The 23075-nt window shown below is 41.4% G+C and overlaps 1 protein-coding gene and 1 long non-coding RNA gene across 5 annotated transcripts in view; one reads left to right on the forward strand and one right to left on the reverse strand.

Annotated features, from left to right (window-relative positions):
* The window catches only part of LOC142840195 (uncharacterized), a 251734-nt gene that overhangs the window by 81609 nt on the left and 147050 nt on the right, over positions 1–23075 (reverse strand). The window lies entirely within an intron of this gene.
* The window catches only part of Hdac8 (histone deacetylase 8), a 220088-nt gene that overhangs the window by 79967 nt on the left and 117046 nt on the right, over positions 1–23075 (forward strand). Inside the window, exons 8-9 of one of the 3 annotated variants that reach the window (XM_075956770.1) lie at positions 17077–17249; positions 20310–20404. The exons of the other annotated variants lie outside the window; for them this stretch is intronic. Coding sequence (XP_075812885.1) covers positions 17077–17249; positions 20310–20404 — 268 coding nt within the window. The remainder of the gene's footprint in view (positions 1–17076; positions 17250–20309; positions 20405–23075) is intronic. 3 annotated transcript variants of the gene reach the window in all.

The following is a 23075-nucleotide window of genomic DNA, read 5'->3' on the forward strand; positions in this document are numbered from 1 at the left end:
TAAACCATTTAGCTTTATGCAAATTAGCCACATGACGTCTGCAATACACGTCTATTGTGTATATGAACATGCAGCTGTGACTTTTGCCAGAAAAGAATCCTCAAGATTCAATTTCTAATTTTATGGACAGAAAACAAGAGTAAATGTTCCCAAATTTGCATCTTTGATATAGAATTCTTGATTTAGGTCTGAACATGGAGGCTCTGAGTTCTCCTTTCCCTTCATTTGTCTGACTTCCTCCTGTAGAAGGTGAATGGTGTCATCTGTCATTTTATAGAGCTCTTCCTAGGGAAGTGTGTCCTTTTCATGTGCCTTTTTTAGACCAGTATTGTGAAAGATTGTTTACTTCTTTGCACTGAATGACAACACTTCTGACACCTCTCGGTCCTGGCATATAGGGTAGAGATTCTCCGTCCACACCCTGAACTACCCCATCAGGAAGTAACCTACTGAATAAAATGAGAGAATCAAATGAAAGCTCCAAGGGAGATTTGATGGAAGTGTTTCCTTTCAATGTTGACTTTGGATGTTAATGTTTAAAGAAGAGATGTTTCAGTGATGATAGGTTTTTCTAGAAATTACCTTCCGCTTGGACTTGCATCTGGTACTTGGTCCTCCGTATCATTGAAATTTAGAAACAGATAGATTCTCCGAGAAAAGAGGGCCCAGCAATTTTAATTTACTTCTTTGGGTTTCATGATGTGCTAACAGCAGTACATCACACAGATATTCACACATAAATATTTTAAGCAATCCGAATTTTTTAAATTCTCTTTAGTTTGATGAAAAGGGACGGACTCTCTAGAATTTGTATTTGAGTACAAATAATTACATAGACTTACTTCCATCTTCATCTCCATTTTCATTACAATTGGAGAACTGGCAGAAACTCACCACGCAATTACCTACCTCTCTCATCATTTGGGTCATAGCTATACTGCCTGGATAATCACTAGTCACTTTGGTCCGGTGATAAAGGTAACAAAAGCTGCCAATTCATTCTGTAAGCCTTGCATCTGGATCTTAGCCCTCCGTAAGTAAGGTATTTTTATTACATGCTTTTGTTCGATTTGATAAACTTCTATCCTGCCTCTCTGTAGTGTAGCAGATGTAAAATTGCCTATTGTTTCTGGAAAATAGATGAGTCAGACACTAATTAAATTCACTGATAATGTTAGCCACAGGTGGAAATGAGGCCAAAGTGGGCCGTTCATTTATTCTTCCTGGCTTGATTTGTCTTTTAAAATATTACATTCAGAAGGCTTTAAGAGCCTCACAATGTAGGATAATTTGGAGGGGGGAATCCTGTGCTTCATTAGCTGAGTTGTCCTGAGCCAGTGAGCTAACCATGCATGCCTGGAAGACTTGTATGAGAGCATAATGGGAACCGGCATCTGCCTTCACCTAGTCTTTAGGACCTGAAATGCATGCGGTTAGAGGGGCCATGCAATTTTTGCTTCCTTCGCCTCTCATCCAGACTTCACCAAGTAGCCTAGCACACTCTGTAAAGCAATGAAATCTTCAGAGGTAATTGTAATTGTTTTTTCCATTTAAGTCAAAGAGGACAATGTTCTGAATTCTGTTGAGGGGTCACTCTGCTACTCTGGTGCACATTGTCACTGTTCTTTCCTTAGTGATGACTGATCCCTGCCCCTGGAAAAAGTGATGTGATTCTTTGGCAAGAGTTTACTAGGTTCTGATGCTAGAACATATTCTGAAACTGCTCAGAGGCAGGAAGACCTTGTCCTAAATGGAATTTTGATAATCATACCCTTAAACACCGGACTTTTCTGAAAAGGATCCCAAAGGATCTGTGCTCAGTGGAATGTTCTAATGTCAAAATTCACTGCTCTCTCCACCATGTGACCCCTACTTCCATTGTAATTCTACCCTCCCCTTAGTCTATAGCCGATACCCTGCCCCTTCAGTCCTGCCTTGGAAAACTGTTTAAGCTGTACATTAATGGTACAACTTTGAATGACTGCATCTAACACTGCCTTATGCCTAATAGCTACTTTGATGCATGAGCTGTCTAACTGGCTTATGTTGACTTGGACCATACAGAGGTTGAGTTAGCGCTGGATTCCTCTACCTGATGAAGAAGCCCGGTGCTGAGCTTGGGCGGACCTTCATCTGAGTACACTGTTGCTATTATGCTGTCAAGAACGAGCCATATCCACTAGTACTTAATAAAAAGGTCTATCCATGAACCAGCTGAGTTAACAAGTGAACAGGGGTAGGGGCTTAGGGGAGGAGCAGAGAGAAAGGGCAGCGTTTGCCTGGAGATGCTCTGAGAGCAGTTGTGTGGGAGCTTGGGGTGAAAGAGTTTGTGTGCACCAGCTCCATGCAGGAGAATCCCGAGGAGATGGGGAAATGGGGAGGGGATGGGGGCATCTTAAATGTATGAGGGGTGAAGTAGAAAAATATCTATCCTATTTAAATATAGGCAAGCCTCACTAACTCAGCCTAATTAGAGGAACGCCAGTCTGAATCATGGAATATTTGAAATGCATTTTTATTACTTTCAAGCATTGGACATGCTAGTAATTCAAAATAGACTAACAGCATAGAACAGCACCTCAGGGAAGGGGTTTTAAGAATCATTTGTAATTAGCATATCAATTATTTGTATGTAAGTGGATGTGCACAAAGTGCATAAAAAGTTTATTCTCCTAAGTAGGACAAACATTCCCCAGCGCAATCCTGTTTACACTATTAATTTGCTTAGCCAGCCCTTTTTGTGCCAAGATAGATGTATGTAAGAAATGCTTATTTCCTCAGGGAAGAATGAATCGCTTCCCTGTGTTTAGTCCAGTAACTAAGAAGCTGAGCGCCACTTGATTGGTTTGGGATTTCCAGGATATGGAGTTTTCAATTTGCATACAGACTAGAGAGATTTCATATGGAGAAGATCTGGCAGCCATTGCCAGAGACCCAGTTTCCCCATCTGGATTTCATTGAAGTGATCTGGATTTCATCAAGCAACAGGACACTGATCCTAAATGATCCACCAGACACTCCAACATAGACATGTTTAAAATACATCCTGCCTGAGAAAAATAACTGCCAAAATATGATAAGTTGGAATTACTCTATGTGCAGTACTTAAAAGTAATAAAAATGCATTTCTTTTTAAGTCCCACAAAAACCATGCAATATCAAGTTAATGATGAAAATCAATCCCCAAACTTTTTCCTGCACACCTCATTGTGTGACAGCATTGCACAGATTTCCAATCATCTGGGAGAAGATATTCTGTTGTGAAGAGCTATACCAGGTGCTAACTATGTGGCGGGATTTCAGCTTTGAATCTTAGTGAGGCCCTCCTGAGTAAAAACGGGTGAGGGAAGGGCTAGGGGCACGTTTATTGTTAACAAGTCATTATTGTCCACATAAGTTTGAGAAGCTGGGCAATTGCATTGAAAAAGAGGTTTTATAGGGCAGGAAGAAATATGATTAGGAAATGAGAAGCAGAGATATCTGCCTGTATTTTACCCTACACAGATTAAACTGTGCTCTGGGTAAATGGTGAATTTTCCAAGGCTTAGCTAGAGAGTAGAAGCCAGTGTGGAGGACGGGAGCATGAGCAGTAAGTATACACAGCGATGTTGCAACTCCAGTTTGGAATGGCTCCAGCTCTCCCCTTTCCCCCAAGGGCATCCCTAGCCAGGGTCTGCAAAGGCCAAATAGCTCTTTGGCTTCCAATCTGATTTTTTACATAAGAAATCAGAGAAGTTGGTCTCAATTTTAATAATATATTCTTCGAACCTCTATATAACAGAAAGGCACTTGTGTTTCTGCCCCCTCTTAAAGCGAATTTTGTGTTTGGTGAAAGGTAATAGATTGGCAACACTGGAAAATGAATTACTGTATTCCCAGAACAGGTATAACCAGGCAGTGACACTATGAAATTTCTCTCTGCCTTTGGGGACCATTAGAGTACTACTCAGGAAGTCACTGCTATAGTGTGCTGTGCTGAACTCGACAGTATCCTAGTGGGCTTTAAGAATTAACATAGCACTCGAAGGGCCTGACTCAAGGCCATTCATTTATTCATTCAGCGTTATGCAGTGCTTACTATGTGCCTGGTGCTGGGAGAAGACAGTCACAAACGTTGTATCATTTAATCTCCACGATAACCTGCGAGAGGGAGAGTATTATTCTAGTTTTATGGCGGAGGAAAGCAAGGTTCAAAAAGCAAACTGGTCTGTCCATGTCGCCATGCACACACTAGGTCCAGGCTTCTGACCCTGTGCCAGTGTTCTCCCTGAACCGCATGATGTGGAGGTTACAGAGGGGGACTGAAGAGACATGCTCAAACAATGTGACACAAAGCTGAATGTCATTTGGTCCGTGAGCACTCCTGGTGGTTTCAGAGCAGTGAGCTAGCTCAGATCACATAAAGGGCTATTAGCACAGTGAGCCTTAGGATTCATAGCCTTTCAGTCTTCTTTAGACCCGCCTCTCTGCCCAGCCCACCACCTGCGAGATAATGTATACCTTGCTTGCTGGTGGGTCTGGCCTTTCAGGATGAAAAGAGCCTGAGAGTCCTGGGCCTTTGTGATGATTCCATCGAATTCAAATTGGGATTTTTATACTAATTCTACCTCTGACAATTCACTCCGGGCCACTAGTAGGTCCTTTAATTCTGTATGACTCACTTTCTCTTGTGTGAATGAGAGTGGTTACTTCCAAGAAGTAGAGCGAGAGATAAGTAATAATACCCTAAAAATAGTGCACTGCCCTTTCTGTTGCCGGGGTGAAATATATTTAATGAGTAGAATTGCTTACTACAAGGCCAGCTAGAAAAAGATGCCAATTAGAATCTACGTTTTTATGTAATGCTTCAGCGATAACAGCAAAGATAGCTCTTTAAAGTGCTACAAAATACGTCACGAAAGGGAAAAGAGCAGAAGTTCTGGGAGGTTGTGTGCTGCTTGGTGGGCTTGGGGAGTTTCAGGTTCAGCTTTTGTTTTATAGGTTTGGGTGTTTTAGAAGTCAGAGGAACCAGTGCAGCTTGTCTGATGCTAAAAGCAGAGAAAAAAATCATAGGAAATTGAATGCCTTCTGGATGTGTCCAAGAGGCCCCCATGGCCCCCAATGAAATGACACATCACCTTCACTGCAGGGAGCCCCCACTCTAATTCCTTCCTCCCACAACTATTTGTAATAGAGCTGAAGTCCCTGAGGCATTTGCCATATGCTGAGTCCCCTGACAGCCGAGGCTTTGCAGAATGAGTCAGCAGGACCTGAGCCGAGATAGGGTGGAAAGAATGGAGAAAACACATACACGGAAGAAAAGTTGACTGGCCTGCCATTCGGGGCCTTCACACAGCCCTCTTCTGAATCCCATTAAATCAGTGAGTTTAGTGTTTGTTTATATCTCAGAGAGGAGCTTGGCTGCTGGCATGAACTTCTCTCAGGCTGACTGGGGAGAGCTCAAAGCATTGGGAATACTCTCCTCTGGGGTCAACTTTTAAGTTTCTTGGTTTTTTTCATTTCTAGTGAGGGAGTCTCTACGGCAGTGGCTCTCCAAGTTTCTCATGTTGTGGTGACCCCAGCAGTACAGATATTTTCATTGCTACTTCATAAATGTAATTTTGCTACTGTTAGGAATTGTAAATATCTGATATGCAGGATATCTGATAGGTGACCCCTGTGAAAAGGTCCTCTGACCCCAAGGGGTCGTGAGGCACAGGTTGAGAACCGCTGCTCTAGAGGGTGTTGGTAGTACTGGTTAGAAAACATGGGAGATACTTGGCTGGCTGAGCTGAGGTATAAACTAGAAACTCAGGAGATGGAACCTGCTGACAGCCTGTCTCTATCACAGGCCTGGCTAGGCAGGCAAGTTAGGGTTACCATGTACTGCCACAAGCCATGATCATGACTGTGACAGTCAGTCTAGCATCCCAGAGCCTGGAGATGAGATTTTAGATTCAAACTTCCTTAACAAACTAATAATAAATACATATTCTCCACCCGCCCCGCCCCCTCGCAACACCGCCACAGCCTCTCATCCCATTTCCCCACCCCAGTGAATGATGTCAAGTGTTCAGAGCAGAAACTGTGGGTGAATATTTCCAAGCTTTTGGGGCTTTTCTTTTATCTCAAAGTATCACGCCTGTCATCAACCCTAGCTGTTTTCCTCCTCAGGCTCCAACACCCTCCCCCAGATTAAGGCCTGCTGAAGTCTCTGTGCCTGCTTCTCCTCATTTGCATAGCCCCCTCTGAAAACCAGACTGGAGACTGGGGGATCAGGTTTCTCATCAAGAAAACTGCATTCAAATGAATGTCTTGTGTGTTTATAAGGAAGTTACTAATGTAGTGTAATGAGATGCCTGTCTTCCCCCTCCTTTCTGGGGAAGAGATTTTATACTTTCATAAAAACTTAAAATGAATGATTTACAGTGTAAGAAGTAGCACTGTTACCGCCATTAGGAAAGGTTTTCCAAAAGCAGGCTGGGGTGGCGTTTCATCCAAGTATCGTTTAATGACTGTTTATTGAATGCCTACTATGTCTAAAGTATTGATTCTACGTTCAAGAAAGTTAGGAGAAATTTCAAAATATTAGATAGAGATTGATTTTCATATTCATACACATTTGAATAAAATAAAACATGGAAAGTTGCAAGAACCATAAAATTTAGGAAGCTGCAGGCATTCAGAGGAAATAAATAGTTTAGAAAAAGACTCAATTAAGGAGGTAACATTTGATGTGGGTTCTAAAGGGCACCTAATTACTCTGTCTTTACAAAGTGTGCAAATGCGTGAGCATATTTATAAAATCTGGGTCAAGTTTGAATATACAGAAATTGTAGGGAAGGATGTTCTGGAGAGAGGAAGCGGTAAGAAGCAGAGTTGGAAGAAGCCGCCTTGTGCGTGGAGGATAACAGTGGTTCAGTTTGGCTGCACTGCAAAGTGAAGAAGAAGCAGAAGTGACAAGGACTGGGAAAGAAGGCACGAACTGCAGCCTGCATGAGCTCGAATTCAAAGCTCTAAAAGCATCAGGCAAACCAGTGAACGTAGTAAAATGAGGAAATAATAAAATCAGAGTTTAGTACGCAAAAGTAATATTGTGTCTTGGCACTGCTGTTACGTGAAACAAGGTGGGTGACATTGCTGGCACAGGGCCTACTACACCATCTAGTTCCGGAAGTCATGGTAGCAGGTAGACTATAAGATTTTAGAGGTTCCACTCTGCTGCCAGGCTGGAGCTATCCCACTTAACAGATGTAGGACACTGTATAGACTTCTGAACTTCACTGTGCTGCAGTTTCCCCGCCTGCCTTATAATTGTTATGAGGGTTAAATGTGCTAATACATACCAAGTATATAGAACTTGATATGTCTGGAACTCTGCTCTGGATAAAAATCTTCAAAAGAATGTTAGCCGCTCATATTTTCTCCATACATGGAAGAGATGGAATCTGAGATATCCTTCAAAGAATGACTATGGCTATAGACGTGGAGAAAGATGACTTGTAGCCACAGGCAGCATGTGACAAAGGGCCTGCCTGGATGGAGACGCAAAGTCAGTGAGGTAAGCATTTTGCCTGTGGGATGACATACCATAGGCCAAGCGGCTATTGAGTAAGAGGTTCTTAAAAGTAAGCCAGAGGTAGATCAGGAGGGACCTTGAGTCATAAGCTAAAGTAGAGGGACACTGAAGGATTTGGGGAGAAAGCAAGTGACTTGATCAAAAATTTCCCCTAAGGAAAATTAACTTATTGGCAGTTTATGTGAAGGATTGGACAGAGAAGAGACCTGAGTGAGGTAGGGCAAGTTGTTAGGAAGGTATGGGCGGATCCCCTGTGGATTCAAGTGTTCAAGGCGAGTGAGAAGGATGCTAATGATGAATAATAGGAGAGGAACAGGGTGGGGGACCTCACAGAGGTTCTTAACTCATGTACAGTTTTGTACATGAGAGGCTGAAGGTGTGGCCATCATTAATAGACACAGGAATTGGAGGAAATAAGATGGTAGGTTCAACATGGTCCAAATAGAGCTGTAAATCACCATGCCTCTGCACAAGCTCACAGGCTGGTCCCAAAATTTATATGCAGATCCAACCAGGAACAGCCCAGACAGTCTTGAAAAGAAAGGAAAAAGTTGGGAAACTCATACTTTCTCATTTTCAAAACTGACTACAAAGTTGCAGTAATCAAGAAGTGTGGTGGTGACTTCAGGGCAGGCCCGTAGATGAACGGAACTGAGTTCAGAGAGGAGAAACCAGCCTCCACATTTACAGTTGTTTGAGTTTATATAGCGGGGCTGAGATCGCTGAGTGGGACAACTGGAAAGCAGCATATAAAGCAATGACGTTATAACTTTACACCATATAAAACAAACTTAGATCCAATGTAAGTGTAAATGCTAGATACGGTAAAACTCTTAGCATGAAACAGATTATGACCTTGGATTAAGAGACAGTTTCTTAGACATGACATCAAGAACATAAGCAACAACAGCAAAAATAGGTAGGTAAAACCAGACTGTCAAAAGTTAAAACTTTTTTCTTTTTTAGATTATAATTACAATACTCCCTTCCCTTTCCTCCCTCCAACTCCCAATATCCCTCCCTTGCTCTCTTTTATATTTATGGCCTCTTTTTTCACTAATTGTTATTACATGTATGTATGTCCAAGTATATATATACATAGATATTCCTAAATAGAAGCTGTTCAGTCGGTATAGGTTACTCGTATGTATGTTTTCAGGGCAAATTTGTACTTCAAGTGACACTATCACCAAAGTGCAAAGGTAATCCACAGAATGGGAGTGAATCCTTGTCGGTCATGAACCTGACCATGGACTGGTGCCTGGAATATACTACGAATTATTACATCTCAGTGGTAAAAAGCCAACCCAGTTTAAAAATGGACAAAGGACTGGACTAGACAGTGCTTTGATGATGTCCCCATGTCTGATAAACACAGAAATAGATACTCGACTTCATTAGTCATCAAGGAATTAATTACAAATGGGGCCACAGTGACAGGGCTGTAGCTCCATGGCAGAGTTTAGGCAGGAGGCCTAAGGTCTCTGGGGTTGGATAAAATGGGATAGTATACCTTACCCATCAAGGTTGTATTTCTATATTTAAGAATATATATTTATATGCATATATATATGCATATAACAACAGTTAATGAAAAAAGAAGCCATGAATTTGAAAGAGAGCAAAGAGGGTTTGGAGGCAGAAATGGGAAGAGAAAAATGACGTAATCATATTATAATCTCGATAAATAATACAAAAAACTAAAAGAAAAATGTAAGTTTTGACAGAGAATCTTATAGTAAATAAATTAAAACAAAGCACAGAACAGCATACATGAAAGGCAAATAAAGTAAATACTAAGTATTTGCCTCATTTCTTTAAAAAAATTTTAGTTCTTGAAAATGAAGAATAGCTATTTTAATTTAAAATAAACCAATACAGAAGATAAGTGTTGACAAGAATGTGAAGACAATTTGAGCACTCAAACAGTGCTAGTGGAAATGTAAAATGATGCAGCCACTGTGGAAAAAGTCTGGCATTTCTCAAATGCTTAAACATAGAGTTATCACATGACCCAGTAGATAAGCGCGTGCACACACACACACTCACACATGCCTAGGAGAATTAAAAATATGACTACCCAAAGAATTAGGCTTGAATGAGCAGAGTAGTGTTATTCATATTAACCAAAGAGTAGAAATTATCCAGATACCTATTAGTTTATGAATAGAGAAGCACACAGTGAAATAAATATTTGTAGATTAAAAAGGAATTAAGAGCCAGGTGTGATGTTGCATGCCTGTAATATAAGCACTTGGGAGGTAGAGGCAGGATCAGGAGGTGTTCAAGGCCACCCTTGGCTACGTGGTGAGTTTTAGTCCAGCCTGAACTAAACAAGACCCTGTGTCAATCCCCACCAAAGAAAATACGATACTAATATGATAACACAGATAAACCTTGAAAACACTATGCTAAGTGAAAGAATCTAGACACAAAAGACCACATATTTTATCATTCTACTTTTATAAGGACAAAATTAGATAAACCTCTAAAAATAGAAATTAGAGCAGTGCTTTCCAGGGTTTGTGGTTTGGAGCATGGAGAATGAGTAGTGACTATGCTCACAAGGTTTCCTCTGTGCCTGATGGAAAAGTCCTAAGATGCCTTGTAGTTATGGCCACACAGTTCTGTGGCTACATTAAAAAATATTGTACATTTTAAGTGCAAGAATTGTATGATATCAATTGTTTAAAATATACTGTGTGTACATATGTATATAGCTGTGTGTTTGTATGCACATGTGCGTGCGTGCCTGCTAGAAGTCAGCCCATGTGTCTGATGAGCCCTTGTGGTTTCAAGACAGGTTCTCAGTGAGCCTGTAGATTGAAAATGAGGCTAGGCTCCAGGGATCTTCCTGTTTCTGTTTCCCCAGCACTAGATGACAAGTACATGCCACCACTCCTGGCTTTTTCATGAGTTCTGGGGATCTAAGTCAGGTTCTCATCCTCGCCCACTAAGCTGTTTCCTTAGCTGCTGTCTTAAGTATACTTTCAAAATAGCTGTTACTGGAGCAGTCCACGCTTTAAGCGGCTGGAGATCTTGGTAGAACCAGCTGCTAGGTGCTTTTAAGACATTTCGGGGGCTGGAGAGATGGCTCAGAGGTTAAGAGCACTGACTGCTCTTCCAGAGGTCCTGAGTTCAATTCCCAGCAACCACATGGTGGCTCACAGCCATCTGTAATGAGATCTGGCGCCCTCTTCTGGCCTGCAGGCATACATGGAGGCTGAACACTGTGTACATAATAAATAAATCTTGAAAAAAAACATTTCGAAGGCTAACAGAGAAAAGGCTTTTGGACGGGTAACTCAGCCAGCTCTCTCCTGAGAACAGAAAGTAGACTGCAAGAATCATAGGGGCCCTGACATGGGTAAAATTTTGACAGTGCTGACAGGAAGGAAGAAACACAAACTATTTCTTATCCAAAGTAAGTGAATCCTTTGAGATGCAGGGATAGACCATGAGAGAAGGAGCAACAGGAAAGAGAATCTAGAGCCCAGAGAAGGTAGCCTCGTGGAGAAGGGATCAAATGGAGGTAATTTTCCGGTAGAGACAAGAACCATGGGAATGTCCTCACTACACAGAGCCTCAACCACTTACCTCCAGTATGAGTTTAAAAGATTCACCTCAAACTTTTTATCTCCATGGGGAGAAAGTGGAGGTGAAGGGGGAGGTTCTCGTTTATTTAATAAATTTCTGTTTGCTATTTGGGAGGTGGGATGGTTTCGTTTTGAGACAGGGCCTTCCTCTATGGCTCTGACTGACCTGGTGCTCCCTGCGCACCCAGGCTGGCCCCACCCTGGCATAGCGCTCTTCCTGCCTCTGCCTCCCACATGCTAGGATTACAAGTGTGCACTACTACACCATCTGGTGTTGGATTTTCTTTTTAATATATCAAGAATATCCTTTCACCCCAGTTTGTTTTTGTTTTGAGGCAGGCTCTTACCACGTAGCTCAGGCTACCCTACATTCACTACCCTGCTGAGAGTTTTATTTGAACAGACAGTGTAAGAAATGCAATTGTTTATCAATTGGAAATAAAGGATTGCCGAGTTATAATGACTGAGTGGTCTTTGGTAATCTATAAATGTTTATGGAATTTTATGATCTGGAGCTGTAAACAGAACTGTAGTGAAAGCAATTCTTTTGAATTCTCAGCTTACTATAATAGAGGAGGACAGATAATGTGGATAGCGTGGTTTTAATTCAAAGGCCTTACTTATGTTGGCAAGGCAAAAATGACCATTTGTGAGGCAGTTAAGGATGCTTGTCAGAGTTTCTGAAATCATTAGCCATATTCTCTGGAAGAAAACAGGTGGGCTGTTGGCTTGGAAACAGGAAGTGATCGGGCAATCAGTTGTTTTGTTTGTGGTTTTTGTTTTGTTTTGTTTTGTTTGTTTTTGTTTTTTTGAGATAAGTTTCTCTGTATAGCTTTGGAGCCTGTCCTGGATATTACTGTAGACAAGGCTGGCCTCGAACTGCCTCTTCCTCCCAAATGCTGGGATTAAAGGGTGTACCACCACCGCCAAGCCAGAAATCAGTTTTAACTGGAATAAAGAGCAAGCACAAGTCAAGCAGTGTGACTCTGTGAGTTACAGACCTGCCAGATCTACAGCATGAGTTCCAGGACAGAGAAGGCTGTTACACAGAGAAACCATGTCTTGAAAAACAGAGAGACAGAGACAGAGAGAAACAGAGAAAGAGAGGAAGAAGGAGGAGAAGGAGGAGGAGAGAGGAGGGAATGTAGGGAGGACGAGGGAAAGCAAGCACAATAAGGACATGGGAAGACAAAAAACTGTAGCAGCGAAAGTCGTTCAGCGTCTTAAATGTAAAATCGTTCCAAGTATTTGCTTTTCAAACCTCCAAAAGTGGCCATGCTTAGGAATAACTACAGTGCAGTGCAGACAGACACCGCTCTTGTTGAAACCAGAATGAAAGATAATGTCAGAGAATTAGGACAGTCCTTGGAGACAGTGAGGTAGGTTTTGTCTTTTTTTTTCAATTCTGTAAACCCATTGCCAACCTTGTACCTGCCTAGCATATAGTAAGCATTCAATTAGCATTCATTTGTTGGATGAACGGACGGACGGATGGACAAACATTATAGCACTTAGCAGTGTTTTGAACTTTCCTGTCTTCTACCCCTACTGAACCATCAACACCATCAGGTTTAGGTCTTTGCCTGTGTTCTTTTTACCCCCTTTGGTTTTGGGAGACAGGGTTCTCACTGTGAAGTTGCAGCTAACCTGCTAATTCACTGGTAGCCCAGGTTGGCCTAAAATATTGGGCAATCCTCTTGCTTCAGTCTCCTATGTATTAGGGTTAGAAGTATATGTTATCACTAGTATAGGAAATAATAGGTACTTGACTCTGGGTTTAGGTGAGTGAACAAATCCTGAACCCCAGAGAATAATGACAAGGAAAGAAAAAAGTAAAAAAAAAAAATGAAGCAGAAGCTAAAAGCCTCAAGGCAGGTGAAAGACTATTTCATAGATCTATAGACAAGAATTTTAGTAGTATTTGTTTAATATAAGCAAATGATGTTGACTTCAAAGTGGAGATATGAGGGCAGGCATACTGGCACAAGCCTATAATTTCAGTGCTCGGGAAGCTAAAGCAGGAAGTTCCCAGACCAGCCTGGGCTACATAGTGAGACCATATCTCAAAAAACCAAACCAAACAAACAGTGTGTGTGTGTGTGTGTGTGTGTGTGTGTGTGTGTGTGTGAGTGTGTGTGTGTGTGTGTGTGTGTGTGTGTGTGTGTGTGTGTCCCACACCAAAAGACAAGCAATGAGAGGAGGGGTATGAACTTGGAAATGGTAATTTGTCCACATAGCCCCATTCACAGTCCCCCTCACCCCTAGCCATCTGCCTACCCCTCTCAAGTTTTTCCAGACTGACCTGAGAGAGCTTCCATGTCCCTTGTGCCATTCCCTCTGCTGCTAGGCTTTGTGATTTTGTTCTTACATGCAACATCAAAAATCAGTACAGCTTTTAGCAAGATCAGTACATATAGATCTCCAGGGCTCCCATTTGACTGTCAGATCAGATGAAAAGCTGCCTAGTTTTCCATGTCCACCATCCAGCTTTCCGTAAACTGAGGTGTATTCAGTGTACGAAATGCCTTCCCTTTTTCAAAGCTTCTGATTACTGTTTTCTTTACCCATCCAGAGCCCGTTTCATCTGAACTCCCTGAAGACTCATTTTCCCTACAGCTCTAAGGAAGACAACTGTTCCAGAAACACCTCCCTTCTTTTCCTTCCTCTCTCCTAATTACCAGTCATGAACATTATAGGTATCTTCTTTTCTTGGGTATCGCTCCATGTTGCTCTATTAATTCTGGCATGGAAGTTCCTCTCAAGTCCCTGTCTTGTGGCCGTGGCCTGTGGATGGTTGTAAAATCAGCCTTCAGTGTATTCCACACTAGAGTTCACTTATCTCTAAGTTGAACTTCTAATTGTGTCACCAACACACACAGCATGCACATTGCCTGTGTACATGCACGCACATAATGTTTGCGACATTGCACACGCTTTACATAAAAAGCCAGGCTCACTTATTTCTGACTTTCTGTACCTCCACTCGCAGTTTGTAGCCTGTATGACACATAGATTCTCTTCTCCGAACTCCTCTCGTCTTCGTGCCCTCCAGAACCATTCTGCAGCCAACTCCCCTAACTTTATCCCACCAGCCTTCAACTTCCTTTTTCTGCTGTGCTTTTTGTTTGATCATTTCTGGGGATCAAATTCAGGTCTTATATCTGCTACCTTCCATGCCTTAAAAAGATTTTTAAATTTTTTAATTAAATTTATTTATGGTATTGGGGGAGCACACATGTGCCATAACTGCTTATAGAGGTCAGAGGACAACTTTCAGGAGTTGGTTCTCTTCTACTATGTGGGAACTGGGGATTGAACTCAGGTCCTCAGGCTTGGCTGGAAACGTCTTTATCCACTGGGATACCTCACTGGCTTTAACAAAACATTTATTTCAAAATAATCACACATTCACAGGAGATTGTGAAGGGAAGTCCTGGGCACTTTCCTCCAGCTTTCCCTGGTGTGACAACTTACACACAGTTACAGTACAACATCAAAATGAAGAAATTATTTTGGTATAGTTTATTGACTTCATTCACACTCCACCAATTATGCATACATTCATGTATGTGTGTCTATGAGATTTTATCGTATCTGAAGCCTCACATGACAACTATAATCAAAATACAGAACTATGCCATCACATGGTTATGTCATCCTACCCCTGTCCTATCATAACCATCTATAACTACTGGCAGTGACTAATCTCATCCCTCTGTAGTTAGGATTTTACAACATTTATGAATGGAATCACACAGTGTGTATATATATATATATTAGATTGGCCTTATGTACTCAGCGTACTTTCCTTGTAATCCTCCCAAACTCTTTGCATATAATAATGGTTTGTTTATCATATTGATGAACAGTATTCCACTGCTATGGATGCTGGTTTGTTTAACCATTTGCCTATTAAAAAAGTACGTTTGGATTTTTTCCAGTTAAAGCTATTTTGTGTAAAGATGCTACACACATCCATATACAAGTTCCTACATGAAAATCAGCCTTAACTTTCTGGAATAAATTGCCCAAGAGTGCAATTGCTAGCTCATATGGCAAGTCTATTTTTAGTTTTGACAGGAACTGCTAAATTATTTTCCAGAGTGGCTATACCATTTTACATTCCCACTAACAAGATATGTGTGATTTAGTCTCCACATCTTCACCAGGAATTATTATCACTGTTTCCTCCTAGCCATCTTGAGAGTTGGCTCATATGTGGTGCGTCTCATCTTTCAGGACCTAAAGAGCCATTATAGCCCCTGTAGAGCCTTTTCCAGCCTCACCTGGAGAAGCTCACTTCTCTCTCCCTTGTGCCAAAACTCTGATACTTCATTTATCATTGCATTTTAATTATTTATTGTCAGAGTTTATGTAATCCCCTCTTATGAGCTACATGATGATACAGACCATGCCAGATTCCTCTTGACTCCTGGAGCAGCTGGTCCAGTACCATTCTGGGCACCTAGTGGGTACTCAGTAAGTGTGTGCTAAGTGAAAGGAAGGAGTGGAAAGAATGGTAGCCCTCCCCTGCTAGAAACCTTTTTAAAACAGACATCACGCCTTCCGCTGTGTCTCCCAGCAACAGTTAATGGGGTGCTCTGTTTGTGTAGATGCTCAATAAATGTCGCCCAAACTCGTCAGGTGGCTTATCTTCCCTCTGCACCCATGAGATAAGCACATGAAAGAGAGAACAGACCAAAGAATCCTTGCATTAAGGATCATATGTCATAAATTTTGTAATATTCTTATAATCTTTACAATCACTCTACATTCATCTGTGTGATGAGAAATCAAAACAAAATAGTCCTTTAAGTCAAAGAATGCCTCTGTGACCATCATTTTACTCCCTGGTTACATATGGATTGGGGAGGGCAGTGTTTTATGTTCCTGAATTCCTTTTGCCATCTCAGGAGGATCTGGGATTTTTCTGTTTTTCTGCACTGGTATAATTTGACATGTTGATTATGAAAGGGTCATTAACTTCAACATTTTTGATCACTTTTTGACTCTGTATTTTCTCAACTCTGAAGTCTGTTAATTTGCACTTGTTTATATGTCTCTGTAAGAGTCACTCCGGCCCTTGAGGACTGGACTATGTTTTGTCTGGAAAGTAGATTGTAAGCCCCTTGAGAGCAAGGACCTTATAATTCCTCGGAATGCATTCTGGACATTGTCAGTGTTCAATTAATGATAATATTGGAAGCCTGACTAAGGTTACCTGTCACACTGACATTTCCCTTTTCATCTGTAAGGCTGCATGCCCTCGGCAAATAGCAGTTAGGCTGATGTGATAGCATTGATTCTACTCAAAATTACACTATTACCCACCACAACTTGTTCTTTGGGGTACTTTCAAATTGTAGTTTTTGATCAGTTGATACTGTTCTCCTTATAATACTGTGAATGCATATGCACTGGGGAGGGCCGTATTTCAGAAGCCTCAAGTCTTTTGCAGAATGAAAAGTAAGTTGATACCATCTATGCTCTCAAGGCTTCTTGCCCCCACTGATAATTAGGTGATAAACTCCAGGTGTGATTGCTGTCTGACATTATCAGAAGGAAACCTTCATAACTATTCAATGTATATGTTTTATTACTCTAACTATAAAATGGAATAAATGTGTATACTATGCCCCATGGCTATGAGAGTTAACTAGATATATATGAAGTGTTCAGTGAAGTCTAAGTTCTGAAATAAAAAGGGCAAATTTGGTCATTGGTGATGGTGGAAGTAGAGGAATTGTCATTCTAAGTCAGGTTTATTAAAGTATAACACACATACAGCCAGGCTCACCCTTTAAGGCCGACAGTTTGATGTGATGGATAATTCAACTACCCCTCCAACACACTTCACTACCACTGCATAGCCCTAACCAAAGCGGATCTTTTTCTGACAATTTGTGTCCTTCCTCTTCCCAGTGTACTAAAGGAAGTGTACCAGGCCTTCAATCCTAAAGCAGTGGTTTTACAGCTGGGTGCAGATACCATCGCTGGGGACCCAATGTGCTCCTTTAACATGACGCCAGTGGGGATCGGCAAGTGTCTGAAGTATGTGCTTGAGTGGCAGTTGGCAACTCTGATTTTAGGAGGAGGTGAGTACAATGGAAAGTCACAAGAGAGCTTGTCAGTCCTCCTCCACACTTATTAGCATAGACGATAAGTCGATTTTTTGGATTGGATAGTACTAACCTGCCTATGGCCCAGAAGCCTAAGTCTATGAAATCGATTACTTCCCCAGTTGAGCATAGACTCTGGCCCATCCCTAGTCAGCTTGCCATGTGCTTTGACACCTAGGCACTCTGAAGTTTGTTTTAATTTGGAAATAAAGGTTAAGATTAGAACATTTGCTTAGCATACACAAGACTGTGTTCAAACCTGAGTATGGAATAAGAAAGAAGAAGCCAGACAGTAATGGCGCACACCTTTAATCCCAGCACTTGGGAAGCAGAGACAGGCAGGCTGATTTCTGTGAGTTTGAGGCCAGCCTGGTCTAAAGAGTGAGCGTCAGTATAGCCAGTGCTACACAGAGAAACCCTGTCTTCGAAAAATAAAAAACCGAAACAACAAAACCAAAACCAAAAGAAAGAAGAAATTATCTCAAATTATAATAGAGGATGTCAGTCCCCGAAGACTGTGAACCCTCTTCTGTCAGAGAAGCCATTATTCTCTTCTTACCCATTCTGTTTCAGAAACATCAATGAAATTCTATCTCTACTCATTCATGAATAGTAAATACATGAATTAATTGAATATCTAAGATGAAGTCAAGAATTACTCGTTTTCCCTAAAGCATGATTTTGTTATAAGGAAGCAAACTTGAGAGAACCATAGTCTCTTGAGCATTCTTGCACCCCTCTTACTGATGTTAACATTCTTTAACTAACAGAATGCTAGGTCTGTTGGATAGAAGCATTGATGTGTTTGGAACCGTGCCCAACCCCAGTCACCTTTATAGATGCTTTAGGATGAGATCTGTCTCTTCACCAGCCACAATATTTATTTCATTGGATCAATAAATTGGTATATTAAAACATGGTCAAGTGGATTGAGATTAAAATGCACATATATGTCACCAGGTATAGTGGCACATGTGTATAATCACAGTACTTGGGAAATAGAATCAAGAGGATTGGGAGTTATGAGCTATCGTGGATTACACAAGACCTTATCTCAAAAATGTACCAAAAGAGTGCATATATGTAGGCTAGAGAGATTTCTCAGTGGTTACAGATGATTGCTGCTCTTGGCAAAGGGCCAAGGTTTGGTTCCTAGCCCCCAAATGGTAGCTCAACCCTTCGTAACTCCAGTTACAGGGTATCTAATACCCTCATCTGGCCCCTGTGGGCACCCAGCATATACATGGTATATGTACATACATGGAAGCAAAATACTCATGCACATAAAATTTTTGTAAAGAAATTAAATGCATAGATGATGACCAAGCTAATAGTTTTATCACCCTCTTGTAAACTCCAAATCCAGGTAAACTCTGGGCAGGCCTTAGGTCAACAAGTGAGCATACAGCACAAATAAAGCAGCCTAGTCCTTTGGAGTCTTCAAACCTCAGAGGGATCAAAATTAAAACTGATTACAAGAGACACTCTCTTATGAAAAGCTGGCAAGAAGCTTATTAACTTCACCTCCAGAAAAAGATAAAATTGATAAGCATTACATGGCATATTACTTTCCATAAACACTAAGGATAGAGATTATGATACAGGTCCAGCTGGGGGGAAAGACCTTTCTCCAACAGACACCTGGAAGAATTTAACTTTTGTCTGAGGCTACAGCCTTCTCTTGAAGAGTCTTACCATTAGCTCAAATCCTTTTGCTTTTTTAACTGAAAGCTTGGCTCTTGAATATGTAAGTATAACTCTTCTTATGCATATGTGTATTCCTGAAAATGCCTGCGCATGAGTGGTGTGTTTGCAGATAAGTCATATCATGTGTATACTAGAGATAACATACTCCTTAAATAAAACCTATAGTGATTCCTTTTTAAATTAATAACTATGCCAAATAGGTCTGCCTTGCAGACTAATTTCCCATGCCAGGAATGTTTAAAGTAATATCTAAACCGTACAGCTGAAATTCTCTGCTCTTAACACATAGACAATTAGCAGAGATGGCTGCATTCTTAAGCTTCCTCAGACCAGTCCCACTGAGGCCTGAAGGACACGCTCCAGAAACCCTAGCCTCCCTAACTTTTGAAATAGTAGGAAAGCTCAAGAAAAGGGTAACAGCAGGTCCCAGTTTATATATGTTAGCCCGTTGTGACAATGACTAGTGTCCTCTATTGCGCTTCAAAGTGCATCCTTTTGGATGATAATGTATATGGGCACCCTACCTAAAATAGAGCTGATTTTATTTCCTGTGGTCTGCTCCGAGGTTAGGAAATATTCCATTTTACCCGTAGACTCTTGGAATTCAGCTGAAGGCCAGCGTGCTAATGCTTGCATGGCAAAGCACATCCATTCAGCACAAAAATATGCTGATTATTAACCAGTGTGATATGGCTGCTGGGTGACTGTGACAGGACCTGACGCGGCGGGTCAGGGTGTCAATCATCAGTCCCTTCCTCGGCTCACTTTCTTTGATCTCTGCCACCAGGCTTGCGTTTTGTGGTGAAAAGGACCGCTGATATTTAAAGAAGGAAGTCTGTTTCTGTCAGCACTTTCCTTTCCTTTTTCCTGGATGCCTTTAGGACTAGATCTGCCAATAGCTTTAAAATACAAATCACAGCCAGCAGTCACTTTATAGAATTGTTGCAAAATTCATCTGAGAAATCATCACATTGGGTAGGTTACCTCCAGACATCTGGGTTCCAGGGTTCTCGGTCTCCCTGACGTCTCTTGGTGGAACTGAGGTGCTTGCCTTTCTCAGGTGCATTATTGCTGCGAGATAAGAGCCGCTTTAATCTGTGTTGCCCTTGAAATTATGAGTTCTACTCTGTGCATGATCTGGCTAGTCCGCTAAAGTCTACCCACTAGGTGGTTTACAAATACCATTAAGGGATGCTTAAGGAAGATTCTGCAAGTTGGAGTTGTCTTTTTAGACCTTTTATTAAAACAGTTTTCTCTCCTTCCTTACCCTCTTCCTTCTCCTGTTTTGTGGCTATTCTTTCCTAACTTCACAATTCTTGATGGAGACAGGAGGCTATAACCTTGCCAATACGGCTCGTTGCTGGACATACTTGACCGGGGTCATCCTAGGGAAAACACTATCCTCTGAGATCCCAGATCATGAGGTAAGTAAGGCTCTGACAAGTCCTCTCTTCTTTAAGGGGAAGAGCTGAGTCATTCCACCTAATCAAAATCACGTCCTCACGACTCAATACCGTTCTGTTGAGAGACACTTCAACAACAATAACACACTGTTTTGGCAGAATAGTGGACTCTTGTTCCAAAATAGCCAAGACCTTCTGCCTTTTTTTTTTAACAAAAGCTCTCAAAGGCCAACCAACTTTAATTTCTCAATTAATTACAGAGACTGTGGGAAGGGGTCACCTGTTCCACAAAGAACTCTTTGGAATATGTGCATATTTTCAGCCCCTAGCCTCAAGAGGGAAGGGGCTCATTTTTAAATATAAAAGCTAAGTTTTGGTCTGATTTTAGGGGTGCCATAGGTGGGATGTGACACATATTCTTTGGTGGCCATCCTGTTCTCTCAATTGTCTTTGACTAATATAGAGTTCAGGAACTATAGTCACCAAGAGAGTCAGGTCTGGTGGGTTTCCAGCAATTCGAGGTACAGAGATTGGAGCTGGACCGTCCGAACTGTGAAACATGTCAGCTGAACCGTTGCCATTTTCTCTAGTTATATGAGATGGCCTTTACAAAGAAGAGATGTCTGTTTGAGTTTTCTCAAAACAAGCAATAAAAGCTGTCTGGGACCTGTGGGTGTGCTAATAATCAGTAATTCAAAGGTGTATGCCATCTATGTACCCTATCGATTCCCACCTACTTCTCCCCCTGGCAGAGAGCACGTTATCACTGATGAGGATGTAGCCACAAACCTTAGACTGTGTAGCTTAAAATAACAGAGCAGTCTGTGAAGCCCTCCTTCTCCAGCTATTTCCCAAAGATGAGGGATAGTGCTTTGCTTGTAATGTTATGATTTCTGCCAAATGTATTGCTGTATACTTGAGAGCATTATGCTTTATGAAGTCACTATTATTTTTTTTTTAAATTAGAAGTAACTTAAACTAATTTGCTTCCAATTTTCTTCTAACCATAGGTGAGGTATAATATGTAACTCAGAGAAACCACTCAATATGTCTAGAATACAAATAGAAGGCATGCTGTAATTTGAGACAATTTGCTAGTGTCAGGGTTAATGGAAGTCTCTTTTCTTGACTTGACTTACCTTTATTCAGTATTTGGAAGCTTAATGAAATATAAAGGTAAGTACTGTGAACAAATGTAATTGCTGTTATTGCTGTGGGAATATCTCAGATTGCATTGTAATTTAGAGCACCGGGACTCTAAAAACTGATCAGGTTATGTCAGAAAGCAGCCATAAGCTGTAGAAGTCTGAATTGAGAGTGAGTGTTGTGTTCCTCAGAAACAAAAGCAAATCTAATGATTCATCTGTATTAAAAGAGTGATAAAATTTTAATAAACACGAATATTGCCTTTGGTACCTGGAGAAGCTATGCGCAAGAACAGATGCAGGTTTAGCCTTATGGATCGAGATGTTCTGTCTTTCTATGGATTCATCCTGCAAGATGAAATGAGATGCGATGTGTGTCAAGTGCCTGAGACACAGTCCGTGGCATGGAACAGACATTTCAGAAATGCCAGTTCTTACTTCCCTTTTGCGTGTTCCCCACTTCTTATACCCAGACATTTATGACTCTGTCATTCAGAAATCTGTCCAAACCCTTTGTGAATCCCTTCTGTCATATTCTTCTGGTATAAGAGATATGAGTCATCCAAGAAGGAACAAAGAAGAAAATTGAAATGACAGTATTCAGGTACAATGAGATATCATTTTAATGAAAATTGCCAAAAATAGACCACACAGTATGAAGGCATATATAAGTTTTGTGTCACAATACACAATTGCGCACAAATATCCTTGTGGTCTTCTGCAATCAGATCAACAAATGGTAGCTAAAAATACTCTCTGTGTATCCAGTATTTGCTAGGAACTGTACTACTCTGTGTCTTAAAAGATGCAAAGGTCAGGAAGACCTTATGCCCTATCTTATGTGCCTGGAGAAGGCAGCTGTGTGCATGGGGAGCTGCGCCAGTGCACAGATATAATAATGCAGAACAGAGTGGGAGCTAGAAGGCCAGACAGGCCTGTTCACACCCCCTATCATCTCAGCAGTCTGGCCACTAAGGCGGGAGGACTGTGAGTTTGAAGCCAGCTTGGGCCACATAGCAAGTTCCAGGCCAGGCTCAGCCATTTAGGAGACCTTGTCTCGGTTTTAACAAATAAGTAAATAAATAAAAGGTAGGGACTGAAGAGATGGCTCAGTGATCCCAGCCACTGAAGACCCAGGTTCAGTTCCCAAACACCCATGTGGTAGCTTAAAGCCAGCTATAACTTCAGGTCCAGGGAATCTGACACATTTTTCTGTCATCCACGGACACCGGATATGTCAATGGTGCAGAGACATACGTGCAAGCAAAACACCCTTACACGGAATTTTTTCCGAGTAACCAGAAGATAGTATGAACGGTGACTATGGAGATATGCATCAACTGTGAAGGGCATACAACGGAGAGCACAAAGTACCCTGCCCTCTGGGAGCCAAAAGAGGGACTTGAGAAATACAGTCAGCACAGTTACAAGGTCAACTATTGCAACAGTCAGCTACGGCCCAGCTGACCTCCTCACTATCTCTGCTCTCATTCTTGGACTTTATTCTTCCATCCTCTAGGACAATAATCATCCTCATCCTCTAAGTG

The sequence above is a fragment of the Microtus pennsylvanicus genome, chromosome X, assembly GCF_037038515.1.
Source record: "Microtus pennsylvanicus isolate mMicPen1 chromosome X, mMicPen1.hap1, whole genome shotgun sequence".
NCBI lineage: Eukaryota > Metazoa > Chordata > Mammalia > Rodentia > Cricetidae > Microtus > Microtus pennsylvanicus.